At 41.8% G+C, this 16,183-nt stretch overlaps 1 protein-coding gene across 2 annotated transcripts in view; it reads left to right on the top strand.

The window, feature by feature from the left end:
• The first annotated feature begins 2,468 nt into the window (after positions 1-2,468).
• Positions 2,469-16,183, top strand: part of PPP2R3B (protein phosphatase 2 regulatory subunit B''beta) — a 44,030-nt gene continuing 30,315 nt past the window's right edge. The window contains exons 1-2 of one of the 2 annotated variants that reach the window (XM_054974663.1): positions 2,469-2,559; positions 5,168-5,569. In XM_054974663.1, coding sequence (XP_054830638.1) covers positions 5,225-5,569 — 345 coding nt within the window. In that variant the 5' untranslated portion in view covers positions 2,469-2,559; positions 5,168-5,224. Of the gene's footprint in view, positions 2,560-2,653; positions 2,737-5,167; positions 5,570-16,183 lie in introns of those variants that run through there. The other variant, XM_054974664.1, reaches the window with a different exon arrangement.

Below are 16,183 nucleotides of genomic sequence, written 5' to 3'. Positions count from 1 at the left end.
AATTAGTCTAAGGCTGTTCAGCAGCATCAACCAAAGCTGATTTGTACTTTTATCTTGCTGTCAGTGTGGTAGGAGTTATATGCTCATATGGGAGAAAGCGGTCCTTAAGGCATGCTGGTTGCAAGGTGCATAAGGCTTTAAAGTTCAATATCAGCAAACTAACATGGTCCTAGACAAATTGGAGGGACAGTATAGATGGAACAAACTGGAGTGATGCAGTCCCTACAACCCACTCTAGTCAACATTCTGACTGCAGCTGTAGCAACTGTAGCTTCTGGACAGTCTTCAAGGGCAGCCCATGAGATGTTACCAGCACAAAGACCACAGTGCCAAGATCTTTCTCGCCAAGAAAGGACTGTAGCTGACTCATGATCAGTGCTGGTGAAAAGTACCCCGAACCACCACTGCACCCCAGTTTATCCAACAGGAAGCTCAGGTCCCCAAACTAAGAACTGCTCCTTTGAACAGTTCCTAAGAACTGCAGCCCCATCCAGAACAGGAATTATCCCATTCCTCAATCAACTCTTTCCGCCCACCAATAGCACCTTCATTTTGAAGGCATTAAGTTTGTCATCCCTCAGCCATCCCAAAATTGCCTCCAGGCACCTGTTCATAATTTCCACACCATTCTTGGGATCTGCTGGAAGTAGGGTTGCCAAGTTTAGGTTAGAAAATTCCTGGAGATTTGGAGGATGGAGACTGGGAAGGGCGTGGTGTGAGGAGGGTTCAGTGGAATAAAATGCCATATAGTCCGCCTTCTAAAGCAGGCATTTTCCCCAGGAGAACATAGCAAAGTCAGCTGGAGATCAGTTGTAATTCTGGGAAATCTCCAGATCGCATTTGGAGGTTGGCAACCCTATCTGGAAGCACAAGATTGAGCTGAGTGTCATCTTCATATTGGTGGCAGCTCAGCACAAATCTCCAGACGACTTTTACCAGTGTCTTCTTGGAGATGTTAAAAAGCATAGGAGACAAGTGGGAACCTTGCAGAACCCCTAAGGCAAGAGACCAAGGGGCAGAGCAGTAGCTCCCCAGCAAAAAATTCTAAAACCTACCTTGAGTTAGGACTGAAACCACCGCTGAACAGTGCCTCCCTTGTCAACTGCGAAAAGCAATTTAGAAGGATGACATGCTCAATGGCATTAACAGCTGCCAAGGTCCAGCAGGCAGGGTATACATTTTGTAAATAAAGAAGAAATCAGAATTAATAGGACTGCATTCCCCTTGTCCCTTTAGTGCACTCAGGCAGGTGCACTGAGCACCAGATCGCGTAATTGTATGCAACATATTTAGACAACTAGCAACAAAATAAAGCAGAGCCCAGTGGCACTTGACAGACTAACAGAATTCATTCCAGCATAATCTTTTATGAGTCAGTTAGAGTTGCCGACCTCTAGGTGTGGATCTGGAGATTTCCCAAAATCATAACTCATTTTCAGACAAGAGATCAGTCCTCCTGAAGAAATGGCTGCTTTAAAAGTGCACTACATGGCATAATACCCTGCTGAGGATTAGTGCTACTACAGACTAACACGGCAAACTCCTTTGAACCTTTACACAAACTGATCCCCACATCAAAAGGAGCTGTTTGCATCTCCATATCAAAGGAGTTGTTTACATCCCTCCTCTCCTCCTCTCTCCTCCTCTATATTTGACCAGTTTCTCTTTTTGCCCTCCATGCATCTGACGAAGAGAACTGTGATTCTCGAAAGCTTATGCTACAATAAATTTGGTTAGTCTTAAAGGTGCTACTGGACTCTTTTTGATTCTGCTGAGGATTCTCCACTATCCAACTACATCCTCCCCAGGAATTTCACCCACCTGGAGTTGGCAACCCTAGTTCAGTTCCCCAAACGTATTAATGTTTACCGCAACTAATGAAGTGAGTTCTGACTCTGGTCCTAGAATAAACTTTAAGGGCTCCTATTTCACTTTTATATTCAACATGGTATTAAGAAATTAACTGTTTAGATATCGCAGAGGAGTAACCGTGCTAGCTGTTGGAAAATGGGAGGAAAAAAAATAACGAAGCATCTTAAAACCTAATAACCCTAGGGTTTCTAACCGGGCTAAGGAAAGCAGCTCGAAACCTTCCCACGTTAGCTGGATGACTGAAGGCGCCTGGACGGCCACTTTACGTTACTTTCACTGGAGAGCCAGTTTCCAGAGCCGAGGAACCAATCAGACTCCTTCTGCCCGCCCACTGCCCTGCCAATTGCGGCCAATCTCGTCGTGCTCCAGCTCCACCGCGGTAGTTTCAACTCCACCAATAGGTGTCATCACTACGCGATACGGAAGCGCGCGTGCGCGCGCACAAATCTCCGTAGCTCTAACTTCCTGGGTTTTTCCCCAGTCCAGTACGCATGCGTATAATATATACGCTTGCGCAAAGCTAAGACAAATATAAATATTTGCTTTGAAAAAAGGCTACGGAAGAGTAGGTGTGGGAGTGATCAGACCGGTTTGAGACTCTTTGTTTTGGGGGGTGGGCGGGATCCGCGCCTCAGAAACGGGCCAGGCCAGTAGGTTTCAGTTTGGGTTGCCTACTAGTTTTGAAAGGTGAGTGCAGCTGCTGGTCATGCTAAATTCTCCCGCCCGCTGACTCACCTGTCTCGTTGCACCTGTTCTCAGGCAAGGGAAGCGCCCATAACAACCGTTTTGCTGTTGGGAAAATAATGACGGGAATGAAGCATGTGTGTAGGCTGTGGTTTTATTCTTAGTGGCAGAAACTCCTGTGTAAGTCTGAGTGGGAGCGCTCTTATCGTGAGGACTCTGTAACATATCTTCTCTTGCTACGTTGTGAAGATGTCAGCAGCCCAGTGGGGGGTTGGTTGATGCCTGTGCAGAGGTTTATGAGTTTGTGGGGGGGGGGGTCATTTACCTTGCTGCCTTTAGTCTGCCTTCTTTAGTTCTAGGACAAGTTAAGTTCAACAAGTGAAGCCTTTGGTTTGCACTGAGAAAAAAGTCATTGCTGTTTGTCAGATAGCTATTAAAGACACCACTTGCAAAAGGGGGGCAATGTAAGGATAATACGTTTGGAAAACCTGGAGTTATTAGCTCCACCTGTGGAATTGGTTTTGTGTTCACTGACACAGTGAGGTGTACAAGATAACCTTCCTTTTATAGGTATTTCTGTGTTTTCTTATTCTGTGAGCTAAGTCTCGAGTCTGGTGTGCTTTGACAAAAAGTTCTGAGGAAAGACTGACTTGGGAAAATAGATTTTGACAGAAAGCCACTCTTAACCTCAGCTCTTCTTACTTAACTTTCTCCAAGGAAATAATAACCATTGGAGACTGACAGACGATTGTCATTGCTAGTGACTAAGGCCTGGCTTGTATGCCTTTTAATTCAAGTTACCCTGAATCCATTTGTGGGTCTGCTTACCAAACTGCTGACAAAGTTTGGTAAACATCCTCTGCTGGTAAACTGAAAGTTGAGTGGGGCTTAATAAGAGATGCCTTTTAGCTCTACACTCTTTCCTGTCTGGCCTCCAGCCCTAGAATTTGTGAAGCAATGAAGAACAGGGCCCTCCTTTTAATACTGAATAACTTCAGTTTATTTGCATACATTTAAGATTAGAGTCTACTTCGAACTTGCTGTATTACTTTCTTGCTCTATTGCTGGTTCTCTCCTTCTCTCTCTCAGAATCCCTCTACATAAGACATCTTACATGGGGACGCTCAAGTGACTTTCAGCGTGGTCTTATATTCAAGGGTACTCAGTCTCCCTAGCAGTGCATGTGTATCCACAATGGGAGAACAAGTGTAAGATCTTTCACTTGAGCATCCCCATATAAGATGTCTTGTATAGAGAGAGACTCAGTATTAAAACTTTTTAAAGAAAACATTATATTAATCCCATAAGGCACGTCAGTGTTATTCCCAGGTTTGAATGCCCACTCTGCCATGGAAGCTCACTAGGTGACCTTGGACCAGTCACAGTGTCTCAGCATAAGGTACCTGACTGGGTTGTTAAGACAAAATGGAGGCAAGGAGAATGATGTAAGCTGCTTTAGGTCCTCATGGAGAGAAAGGCAGGGTAAAAATGACACAAAAAAAATGAAAGTAGACTCTGTGCTACAGCAAATACAGTATTTGTTAGGGTCGCCAAGTTGTAGTTAGTTCAAAAGTTTATTTGTATAAAATACCTGTAAGTGTAGAATAGTAAGCTGCAGTACTGCAGCCCAAGCTCTGCTCACAACCTAAGTTCGATCCTGGCGGAAGCTGCATTAATATAAGCAACTCAAGGTTGACTCAGTCTTCCATCCTTCCGGGGTCAGTAAAATGAGTACCCAGTTTCCTGGAAGTAAAGTGTAGATGACTGGGGAAGGCAATGGCAAACCACCCCGTAACAAAAAGTCTGCCAAGAAAACATTGTGATGCGACATTCCCCCCCCCCCCCAATGGGTCAGTAATGACTCGGTGCTTGCACAGGAGAGGGGACTACCTTTACCAAATACACTGGGGTAGAGAGAACAAATCAGAAAATCAAACTAATAACGCAAAAACAAGATAAACAAGCAAAATGAGTACAAAAATACTGCAGGATCCAGCATCGGTGCTTTAACAGACAAAAAGGACAACCTAACAATCAATATCTCCAGTTTGGTATTGGTAACTAAATCAAAAACCTGATGAAAAAAGAAGTTTCATGACCATCATCCTAAAGGACAGATTAGGTGGCAGTAGGTGTCTCATAGGAGATTGAATTCTAAATTCAAACTCTGGCAGTGGCAAACAAAGCAGGGCCTCACCAGATAACCTCAGTGTCTAGGTAGGGTGTTGCCTGTATGCTCCTTTTCTTTGCAAAATCTGATTAACTGGACAGAGCTAATAAAATGAGAAATAATCAGAGTGAACAAAAAATTATCTATGTAGATACCAGTCCAAATCTGCATAGAATTGTTTAATGTATTTGCAAAGAATTTTTAGCATATTTTGTCTGCTTGCATAGTTGCAGAGAGAGAGAGAGAGAGAGAGAGAGAGATAATTAGCTTTAATTTTCTCTCACTCCAAAATTTGACCATAATGTTAAATATTTTTGCAGTCTTTTTTAATATATTTTGTCTTGATAATTTATTATCTGGGGTTTATTACAATCTTAGTGAGGCCTTCTAATAATTATGTTCTCAAATGAAATCTTTTTAACTAGAAATTTTATGTTGTAGGAAACTGGAAAACAGTTGGAATTGAATTGCTAACTGGGAATCTTTTGCTGAGGAAAAATGCCAGCTGTGAAAGTTTTGCAGCCTGTACTAAAAATGAAAGTGGATGAGCTCTTTTTGTGCTGGTTGAGTGAGACTGCAACACAGATGATGCTCAAGGACTATTTAAGAAGCATAACCAGTGAAGAGAAAATTGAAATTGGTTCTGGTGATGCTGGGGACAATAAACATATTTTTACTGAGATAAATTGTCTCTCCAAGCAGAGCATGTTAGGCAATTTGATGTCTCCTTTAATTCCTACAAGTCCTCCTGTTCTTTCTGCTGCTCTTCCATTGGGAACACCAACAAGCCCTCGAAGCTTTTCCAGTAGTCGAGGAGTTCGTAGACCTTCAAGTACCAGAATGGTAAGCGCTGTTACTATTATATCAACATAAGCAACAGATGGATTTTTGCATTGTAATATTAGCTGTTTTAATAGTTGAATATACCCCAACCTATTTTGAGCCTGTGGGCTTCTTTGGAATTTTGAGAGGGGGTGTTGAGTGCCTCTCCAAAATGTCTGCCACAGGAGGCAGAGCCAAACGTAATACCTTCCTCCTCACTGTGTAAAAGAATCACTGGAGGGTAATAAAGGGAAATAAAGGGGGTAGAGAGATTGAAGAATAAAACAATGGAAAGCCTGAAAGGAGGATCAAACCACAAGCATGGGTGCTTACCAGCCTTCCTGCTCGTCCAGTGGCTGCTCCTGTTACTGCAGCTGTGGAATAACAAGCCCTGCCTTACGATGGCCCTGCCCACTTCCTGAAAAACAGGTGCCATGGCACTTATGAGCATCATATTGAGGAACCCTGGTGTCTAATCTTCGTGAACAGAACATGGTCTTTCTTATCCTTGCTAAATGCTTAACCTAAAGCAAATCAGAAGCTTGTCCCTAGGTGCTATAGTTCGAAGAAATCTGCTCTTGCTTCAAAAACTTAACATTCCTTTTAAAAGTGATGTGATTTGAACTCATAAATCTAAGGAAACTTCCAGGCAGTTGCTTTGTCAAGTAATGGTAGAACAATAAAGGAAAAGGGTTTGAAAAGTATCTACTGGAGAAAAGCTGATGTTTAAATTTGGTGATCTTATCTAACCTCCAGCTGGTCCACTTTGCTCAGCAACTGTGTGCATCCTTGAATGGAACGCATAGTATGCGACTGCATATACTGAAGGAAAACATCACAGTAGTAACTAGCTGCTCCATCATACACCTTGCTATGTAAGCATTTAATTGTTTTAGCTGTGGATACTGGCCACTGTGTCAGTATAAAACATGCATATGCTTAAAATTTATGAGCTGGGATATTGTCCATTCCTTCCACTGATTATACTGGGAACTATCCAGGGGATTACTGGATCACTAATAGAAACTTGGTTCACCGTGAAACACATAACTGCACTCTCTAAGGCCTAGTCCCATACGGTAGTCTTCTGTCTCACTGATGAATTTTGAGCTGGGTAGAGCATTCCTTCAAACATGAGCTATTATGCAGCTTTTATAGTCTACAGTTGTCATCACTCCTTCCCTTGCATGGTACCTTCCATCATGTGTCAATATTCTTTTTGTCTGTTGTGATGTCATTGATGGTCCAGGGCCTCAGACATGGCTTCACAAATAATTTGTTTTAACTAGTGCTTCTAATGTTCACCAAGGGCTTTGTACTACCGTGTAGCAAATAGAATGTTTAGTTAGTGAATTTGAGCATTGGCAAGGTAATCTCTTGAGAGTGGGTCCGGATTAGTGTTTCCATGATTGAGGGGCTCATGGAATGGTCATACAAGTAAGTATACCAAAGTTCTCCAAGAATTACAGCAGGGAATGACTGCTTCAGCAGGCAGATTCTCTGGGATCATATCACTGAAGAATGGGGCAGATTGGCCATTATGGCCACTAAGACTTGTCTCTGTGGGCTAATACCTGCCCCCACAATGGCCCAGACCACTAACAGAAGGCTGGTGTCCAGCTTGCTTGACCCTGGCATGGGCGAAGCAGCACCCAACCAGCTGGTTAAAAAGGCTGCCTCTCTGTCCCCTTTCCCTTTTGGTGAATGGGACCCTTTTCCAAGGCCAATTTTTCCCTCTCAGTCTACCCTTGCTGCTGAGCTCACCCCCAAATTTCCAGGAATTTCTGGAGCCAGAGTTGACAACCTTGTGTACAAAGCAATAAAAATTATGCATGCTTTGAAAGGCTGTGTGCTTTGGTTGCAGATCTATTTGTGCAGTGCTTCAGTTGTAATACAATTACTAACTTCTTGAGTTCATTGACAGCATTGCACTTAGCGTTTTAGCTTTACTCTGATCTGTGTTTGGAAGAGAGAAAATAAAATTACTGGTATACAATGAAGTGGGGCGGAAAATGATCCAGAACTTTCTGATGTTATATTTTTCTGTGGAAAATTTTCTGCTTCACATATATAAATACAGTTTATTGTTAGTTGTCAGGGTTGTTGTGCTACAAATCAAGCATGTTAGATGGGCTAAATGTCGAATATGAAGCATGGACAAACCCCATTACTTGTACATGGTCCAGGCTTGTACATGGTGTAGTTTGCTTCTTTTGCTAATATTATTTAAATATTTCAATTATTTATTTAAATTGGAGTTGTAAAAGGCTATATGCATGATTTGGGTTGCTGGCCAGTGGCTGGCAACTGGTTGGAGTGGCAGGGGGGCAGAGATATGGGGGGTGCCATTGGGCAATGGTGTGACATCACTTCTAGGAAAAACTCAGATGTGATGGTAGGAATTGCTGGAAACTTATGGTAAAACCGGTGTTCTCTAGTGATTCCTAGACAGAATTGATGTAACTTCCAGTTTTCCTCCTGAAAATGACATCACACCATTTTCAAATGGCAGTTTTTCCAGGCAGCTGCAAGGGCAAGGGCAGGAAGCAGGAGCCACTGGGGAGAGGATTCCCCCAGCAAAAATCTGGCAAGTCTAGCATGAACTTTATGTTACAAAATTTTTGTTGCAAATTTTCCTGGAAAACTGAGATCACTGCTGCTATGTCTGAGTCTGGGCATTTTGCAGCCTGAATAATAGTGGTTGATGGCAAGCCTACCACATGGTAAGGGTTTCTGTCATATGATTGCTTGATTTCCCCCCCCCCCCCCGCCCCACACCCACCCACCCACCCACAAACACACACACACACACACACACACACACACACACTCAAGAAAAAGTTTGGTTCCATGACTTCAAAATTTCCAGAAACTTTGCATCTGTAGCTTAATAAAACATGCTTTTAGTAGGCCCAGATTGGGGGCAGCACCACTGTGGAACCAGGAATCTCTTTGCCTGACATTATGTCTAGTTGAGTAAAAGAACAGGGGACATCTGGAATAACCCTTGGAGAAGAGAGTTGGACATGCTTTTCAAGTTGGAGATGGGAAGGAGTGATCCATAAATAAGAATATTTAATGAAAGGACTTCTTTCTAACAGCTGTGGGAATGCATACCTGCCTTATGAATGATGGCTCATATGCACAGTTGCCTTCAAGGGCAAGCATCAAATGCCTCTTGTTAATCATCTTGTTAAAAATAGATCTCTTCATTTTATTCCCAGGGACATATGTTCTTCAAGTTCTAGTATATGTTCATACTAGAGAGGGAGGTCAACCTATGTAGGAAAAGATTCCTGGTAGTCACAAGAGCCTGGGAACTTTCTCCAAGTAGAGACTCCTTCTTTCTCCCTGATTTCCTCCCCCCCCCCCCCGCAGCCCACCCCACACTCCTGGAAGTCGGGGGCAGTATCCTGAGCATTTATTCACAAATTTGGCCTTGCATTTAAACACAAAAATGTCATGTTAGGATAGGGTGGCTCATTCCAAAATACCCTTAGGGAAATGACAACTGATACAGTTTTAAGAAAACATTACAAGTAGAAAGGGTGACAAGAAACCAAGAACTCTGCTCATGTTTTGTTTGTTTATTTTAAAATGCATAGCCCACTTTCCATGCATTCAAAGTAGAACAGTTTTATTTTGCATGGGAAATTTATGTGAATTTATTTTGCATGGAAAATTTATGGAAACATTTTGCTTAGTTTTATTCAGATGGAAAAGAAAGTTTTCAAAAACTGACAGTGAAAAAGATGTATAAATGCTGGAACAAATTTTGTTAGTCTTTAAGGACTAGTTTTATTTTGCTGCTACTAAAATAATAAGGCTACCTATCTGGAATTTGCATTCCAGGCATTTTATACTGTATTATAAAATACAATAAAAACTGAATCTACACCATTATGAATTATAAGATGTATAGTGATACTTTTTTTTACCTTATGTCCAATATATCTCCTAAGTTTATATTTTTGTCTTTAATATTTTATTGTTACCTGTGTTTAATGTGGTATTGTAAGCTCCCTTGAGCTTTTGAAAAGGCAGGATGTTTTTATTTAAAAAATAATTTTCAAAAAGCTGTGTATACAAACACCTGTTCTTCTGGCTTCAGAAAAGTCTCTGTAGTCATTCTGACATTGAAGAAAGAGGAATTAATCAAAGAGATTGATTAACAGTTGCAGAACAAGCTGAAATTAAAGGTGCAGGAGAAAGTCACCTTAAATGTGTCTTGGATTCATTTGGCTTCTACAGAAATTGACATTCTCTTGTCTAAACTGTTTCGGGGGAAGGACTATATTTTGTCATATGCTGAAGGCTGCCTTTACAAAATAGAGCTCTATAATAAAGTCAGCTCCACCTAACATTATGGGGCTGCCAAATTGTGGGGAATGCCTAGGCCATTCTATCTTGAAGTACTTTGTATGTAACTTGTAGATTCCCTCTCACTTGCGTTTCTAAAAACATACAATTTTTCTTATGTTTAAAAGTTTGTATTGGATGAGGCAATATACAATAATTGATTAATACATTAATCTTATCCTAATTAACCCTTCAACTTAGATATATACCCCACCATCCTCCCCCCCCCTTTTCTTTGTTGACTTCCAACAACACTCAACCCCCCCTTTTATTCATAGATATTATTACTACATTGTATTACTATTACTCTTACCCTGATAAAGATCTTAATATATTTTTCTTTCGTTAAAGTCTTTTTATATAAAATTTAAAATCCCTCCAAAGACCACAATTGTCCTTTAACATCGCATTTCTTTTCTAAATATTCCTTAAGCTTCTTCCAATCTTCCAAAAAAGTATCTGGATCTTGCTCATTCAGATTTCTCGTTATTTTATCCATTTCGGCCATGTACAACAGTTTCCTTGTCCATTCTTCAACATTCGGTATTTCTTTTTTTTCCCAATATTGAGCATATAAAATTCTTGCCGCTACTAACATATAATATAACAATGTCTTATCATTTCTATTGACCTCTTCTAAGTGTAAAGATAGTAATAGCATTTCAGGATTTTTAGCAACATTATATTGTAATATCAAAGACATTTCGGCACATATTTTAGACCAGAAGTCTCTAGCCTTTTGGCAAGTCCACCACATATGAAATAGAGAACCTTCATGCTCCTTACATTTCCAACATTTGTTTAATAACTGTTTGTTAGCTATGGCTAATTTTTTCGGTGTTAAATACCGTCTATACATCATTTTATATCCATTCTCTTTAATGCTGATACAAGTTGATATTTTTAAGGTATTTTTTCATAATTGTTCCCATGCTTCCATGGCTATCTCCTTGTTACAATTTATAGCCCACTTTACCATTTGAACCTTAACTGTTTCATCTTCTGTGAACCACTTCAATAGCAACTTATACATTTTGGATATTACCTTAGTATTATCTCCCAATAATATCTCTTCCAAATCTGAATTTTTGATTCTAAAACCTACCTTCCTTTGATCTGAGTCAAATAAGTCTTTTATTTGTCTATATCGTAACCTAAAAACATACAATTTTTCCATCTGAGTGAAACTGAGCAAAATATTACATTACTTGATAAATGTTTAATGTGGCTGATGGAGAATGAATTTAAAATTGCTTTGAAAGTAGTTCTGGTTTTGGCCCTATCTGTTGGTTCTGTTGCCAGGTACCCTCAAGGTAAAAGGGTCCAGGCGCCAGAGGGCAATAGATAGCCATCTGTGTGTGCGTGTGCGTGTGCTCATGCGCGCGCTGCATGCATCCACATCTCTGGTTGATTATGTCATTTCTGGTATAACCTGGAAGTGATGGGTTGTGCCAGGGACAATTCAGTAAAAATCAACCCAAAACATAATCACTTCCAGGTTGCAATGGAAATGATGTCATCAACTAGGGATGTGGATGCACATGTGTCCCTGGCCTGTGTCCTGGCCAGCCTTGCCCTATTTCCCTTTCATTCCCCCCCCCCACTTGCCAGGTGAACAGCTGTTGGGAGCAGGGGACCTCTGCCATAGCGGGGCCCATACCTTGGAAGGGCCCATACCTTGGCAAGCCTGTCTTTTGGGTATCTCCAGACTAAATATTATCATTACATAAAATGCTGGGTTTACTCATATTCTTCAATTCAGATGCTCCTGTCAGTTTTGCAATAGCAGATTTTGAAGCATATGCGTGGCTTTTAAGATGCTGACTGTAAGTTCCAAGTTTTCATTGCCTAAATTGTAGGAACATCATGGAAAGAGTAGGAAAGAACATACAGGAAACGTTCCTGAACCTATCATTAAAGTGAGGTTACTAAACTGAATCTTTGCAGGCCAAAACTGAATAAAAGTTTTTGTATGCAATGCTTATATTAAGGTGAAACCTGTGTGGCTTCTCACAAAAGATTGGAAGTTCTAAGTAGGTTTCAGCCCCATTCTAAGATTCCAACGCTGGTATATCACTGTTCTTGGAATGTTGTCAACACTTGCGGTCACTAACCTGTGCCCACTGTGCAGAAGAGATACAAGAGGAAAAAAAGACCTAACAGCAGGATGTGCAGAACATAGCTATTACACTAAAGTCTCCAGCAAACCTGCTGCAACCTATCAGTCATGGCACAGCATGCCTCTCCCCAATGACAGGCAGACAAGAAAGCAGCATCTAACTTATGAACACTAACCTAGCCCTACACGCCGCTAGATCAGGCTGCCGCTGCTCCTGTACACTACTGAACAAAAGAGTCTAAGACACAGAAGGAGCAAAAATGTCATGAACTTCTATAAAGATAGGTTCAAGTCCACGTCTGCAGCTAGTTCCCAGTAGCTGGTGCTTGAGGGAAATGAAAGTTGCAAACCCTCCTTCAGCTTGGAGGGGGGAGTCATGTCTAGTCTGGCTGTAAGAGAGACACAGTTGTGACATGATGCATACATTTTTTTTAAAACATCACCAACAAATACAACAGTACAGAATAAAAGTCGAATTATTGGTTTGCCAGCATTGACCCAAAGTTCTGCTGTAGCAGTGAACATCATACGGGCTCCCAGTCTGTATGTGATGATGTTGCAGTCTTTCTCTTCCATCTCCTCCTTGGAAATTCCCACCTGATGGAATGCTTGTGTGAGGGGATAGTCATTGAGACACTACATACCATACCTTTAGCACCAGAGCTGTGTCTTCACTGTCTGGAGGAGTTGCTTTGTAGAGTTATCATAAGTGTTTTACCAGCAGAAGCTTTATTCGCATAGTAACTTAGCACTGTGGTTGCGCTACCTGGTACATTGGCATGATACTGCACTGACAGTGCAGTGATATGCTGCCAGCAAGACTGCAAGGGGGACACCCCACCCCCTTTTTCCTTTTTGCACTGTGAATTTGCGTGTTGAGGGAGGGACATGGTTGAACTAGCATGGTGGTTTAGTGGCTGAGCTGCAAAAAACAAAAGAGGTTAATTGGTTGGTGACAATCCCCCACCTCCCAGAGCACCAAAAACCCTTGGGCCATCTCTGTTGCCTGTTACCAGAACTGCTCTTTATTATAATGGGGAATTAGCTATAGCAGTCTGTAACTTAAAATTAAGCGCGGATCATAACCTATGTATACGGAGGTCCCGATCCCAGACACTCTAGTGAAAAAGAGGCAGACTACAAATAAATTCCAAACACGTGTATTTAGTGTGGCGTAAGCCTAAACTTGCACAAGCATACAAGAGAACATACAAGATCTGAGAAATACAGAGTAGGAAATACAGAGACGTTCGCATTAGCTGGTTCCCAACGATGATAGGGGGAATACTCACTTATCCTGGAGCGAAGCAGAGATACAGCAGCGAGGGTGGCCCAATGCCAGCACTGGGACCACAGACGGACAGCAAGGAAGTCTGGATAGGAATGGCCTAAGCACCGAGTGGTCTGGGAGACCAGCTTAAATACCCCAAAACGTACCCTGGGGCTGGTGCTGTACTTGGTGGTTCTCACAGATTAAAACAAAGGGTCTAATGGGCTACTGAATGGCTTGGATGGGCCACTTTGGTAATCAGATTGTGATAAGTGACACCTCAGGAAGAGGGGACAAAAGAGGGAGGGGGGAAATCCAAGTGGGCTGAAAGGATGTTCCAGCGGACAGGGCTCGTCCTGATGTCATCAGCTTCTGGAATGCGGAGGTTTCTTTGAGATGCATTCTCTAAGTGCTTGGGATGGTCGGCACTTAGTTCTTCTCCGGGGCGGCTCCTAAGATATGCAGAGCGGGGCGAGGGGCTCTCGCTGCGGACGTGGTGTGCCCGCTTCGCCGAAATGGCTTCCCAAAGCAGTCTTCTTCCCAGGGTCTTCTGGCTGCCTGAGAACATGGATGCCGGCTGGGCATAGCTGGGGCTGGATAGCAGGCTGCCCGGTAGCGAGGGCAAGCTCGGCGACCGGCTCGCGGGAGGCTCCAGGCGGGAACTGACCAGGGAGCGCCTAGCCAGGCTCGCTGGAGGTTTCCCCGGCGGGCGCCCGGCTGCTAGCAGCGGCGTGGGCCCATATGAGGCAGGCTTCCATGGAGGCAGGGGGAGCAACACTTTAAAACACAGTCCAAAGCAGGGAACAGGCACGGTCCGTGGCAGATGGAAATGCAGGCACGGGGCACACTTGTAATAAAGTCCAAACACACACTGGGAATTCCAGATGCAGGTCAGGGCAGGGTTGCCCAGGAAAAGAGTCCTTTGTGCAGTTAACCAAACATGGAGTCAGTAAACTACACAGTCTATTACAGCAGCAGGGTACTTGACACGCAGGCAGGAAATTGACACGTGTATCAGGACACACACGTGCAAAGCAGTCTTTGGTGCAGCAGTGAAACAGCAATGCAGGAAACTTTAACACAGTTCATAGCAGGCTTTAAAGCAGGGGAGGGGGCCTACTTGGCAACATGCCCTGCGTTCCACTTTGATCCTAACACAACACTTCTTCTTACAAGTAAGCATTAAAGGAATACAAGGAACCTCTAATTTGGCTTTAATACATCCTTCTGTATTTAAGTACTTATTAAAGAGCAAAGGAGAGTCCAGATAATATTTATTAAAGTTCGCTTAGAATGCACCATAGACTTCAAAAATAAAGCTATACAGCTAAGTCAATCTGGTTCAGTCTGGTTCTTAGAGTTTTACTGTATTTGAATTTACTGGGAAGATACCTATAAAGTTAAACATAACATAAAATATAGCCATCCTTTTAAAGGGGTAGTAGTTTGCCAATATTTTACTTGCAAAACAATTATGGAACTGTAAACTTGTCACAGAAAAAGATTCATGGTTAACTTAGTACATAAAACTCTGACACTATTGCCTAAGAGTTGTGGTTCTGAGTTTCTCCAGCCTGTCTAACTTTGGGATAAGCAGTTGGAAGTGAATAGACTGTGTCATTCTGCAGTTGCATTGATGCTGCATTGTGGTGTTGATTACGCAAATGCTCTGTGCTCTAATTGGATTCTTACATCTTACTCGGTTTTATGGCCTAATGTTATCCTCCAACCTATATTTTCATTAGTATGTTTGGGTACAGATACATGATAATTCCTGCGAAGTTGAATATTTTGCTTTAGGCCTCGAGCCTGTGCATAGTCACTTGAGAACTGTGTGTTGCTGAACTCAGTGGGTCTTGCTTCTGAATATCACAAGCTGTTTATCTTGAAAAAGATCAGATTCTTTCTTCCACTCTTATTTTACCAAGTAGAATTGTAGAAAATGTCTGTTCTACAAGATTCTTGCATTATAAAGCATAGTTAAACTAAGAGAAACTTAATGTTGTCTGCTTAAAACCTGTAATAGTAAATCCCATTAAGAAAGCATAAATGCTGCGGAAATATAAATTACATCTTGCTAATCATAGCCTAGCGGGCAGTAAAGCAGCTGTGTCAAAATTACTCTTACTTTCCAAATTTAGCCTGCAGGCCACCAGTTCTAACTAGACTTAAGCTGAACGCATTCTGGAGAATTTTAGTTATCCATTGGCCTGCACGAAGGAATATCTTGTATAGAGTTGCTTGTGTTCCCTGAAAAGGGTTATGACCAGCACTGAAAACTGCTTTATAAAGCTTGTGTTCCTGTCGATCAATTTAATTGTATTAATATCATAACTTTTTATCCTCTTGGTTGTAATAGTTTCAGTACTTCAGCTAAGGGAAACAATTCTATTGGTTGGTATAATGTTATTAACTATACCTAACCTTTTGTGGAAGGTTTAGAAATGTTATTCCTTTCACATGCTTGAGTCCCATTCTGCAGTATTTTTGTTTTATAAGTGTATAAAGTGGGTTAACAGCTATGTACTGAGTAGAGATGAGAGTATGACAAATCCAAGGCCACATACCTAAACTGTATATTAAAATCTAAATTAAAAAGGGAGGTAGGATCTCGTTCACTCAGATGTGTAGCAAAACTAATTTAGGATCATGGGTTTTATACTCTGAGTTGCATCTTATAAAATCCTTATGAATCTTTTTGTGGAGTGTGGAACAGGGGACGGATTCTAAAGGAAGAAAATAATTTTACAGTTTGATGTCGATACACAAAAAGTGAAATTAAGATGTGGAACTACATATAGTTGCAGGATTACAAAGATATAACACTTTTCTGTAATACCTGCTTATACTATAGATCTCTACTTTTTCAGGCTGGTAGCTTCCTTTT

The sequence above is a fragment of the Eublepharis macularius genome, chromosome 3 (genome assembly GCF_028583425.1).
Source record: "Eublepharis macularius isolate TG4126 chromosome 3, MPM_Emac_v1.0, whole genome shotgun sequence".
In the NCBI taxonomy this organism is placed as follows: Eukaryota; Metazoa; Chordata; class Lepidosauria; order Squamata; family Eublepharidae; genus Eublepharis; species Eublepharis macularius.
This window is presented reverse-complemented; position numbering and strand designations above follow the sequence as displayed.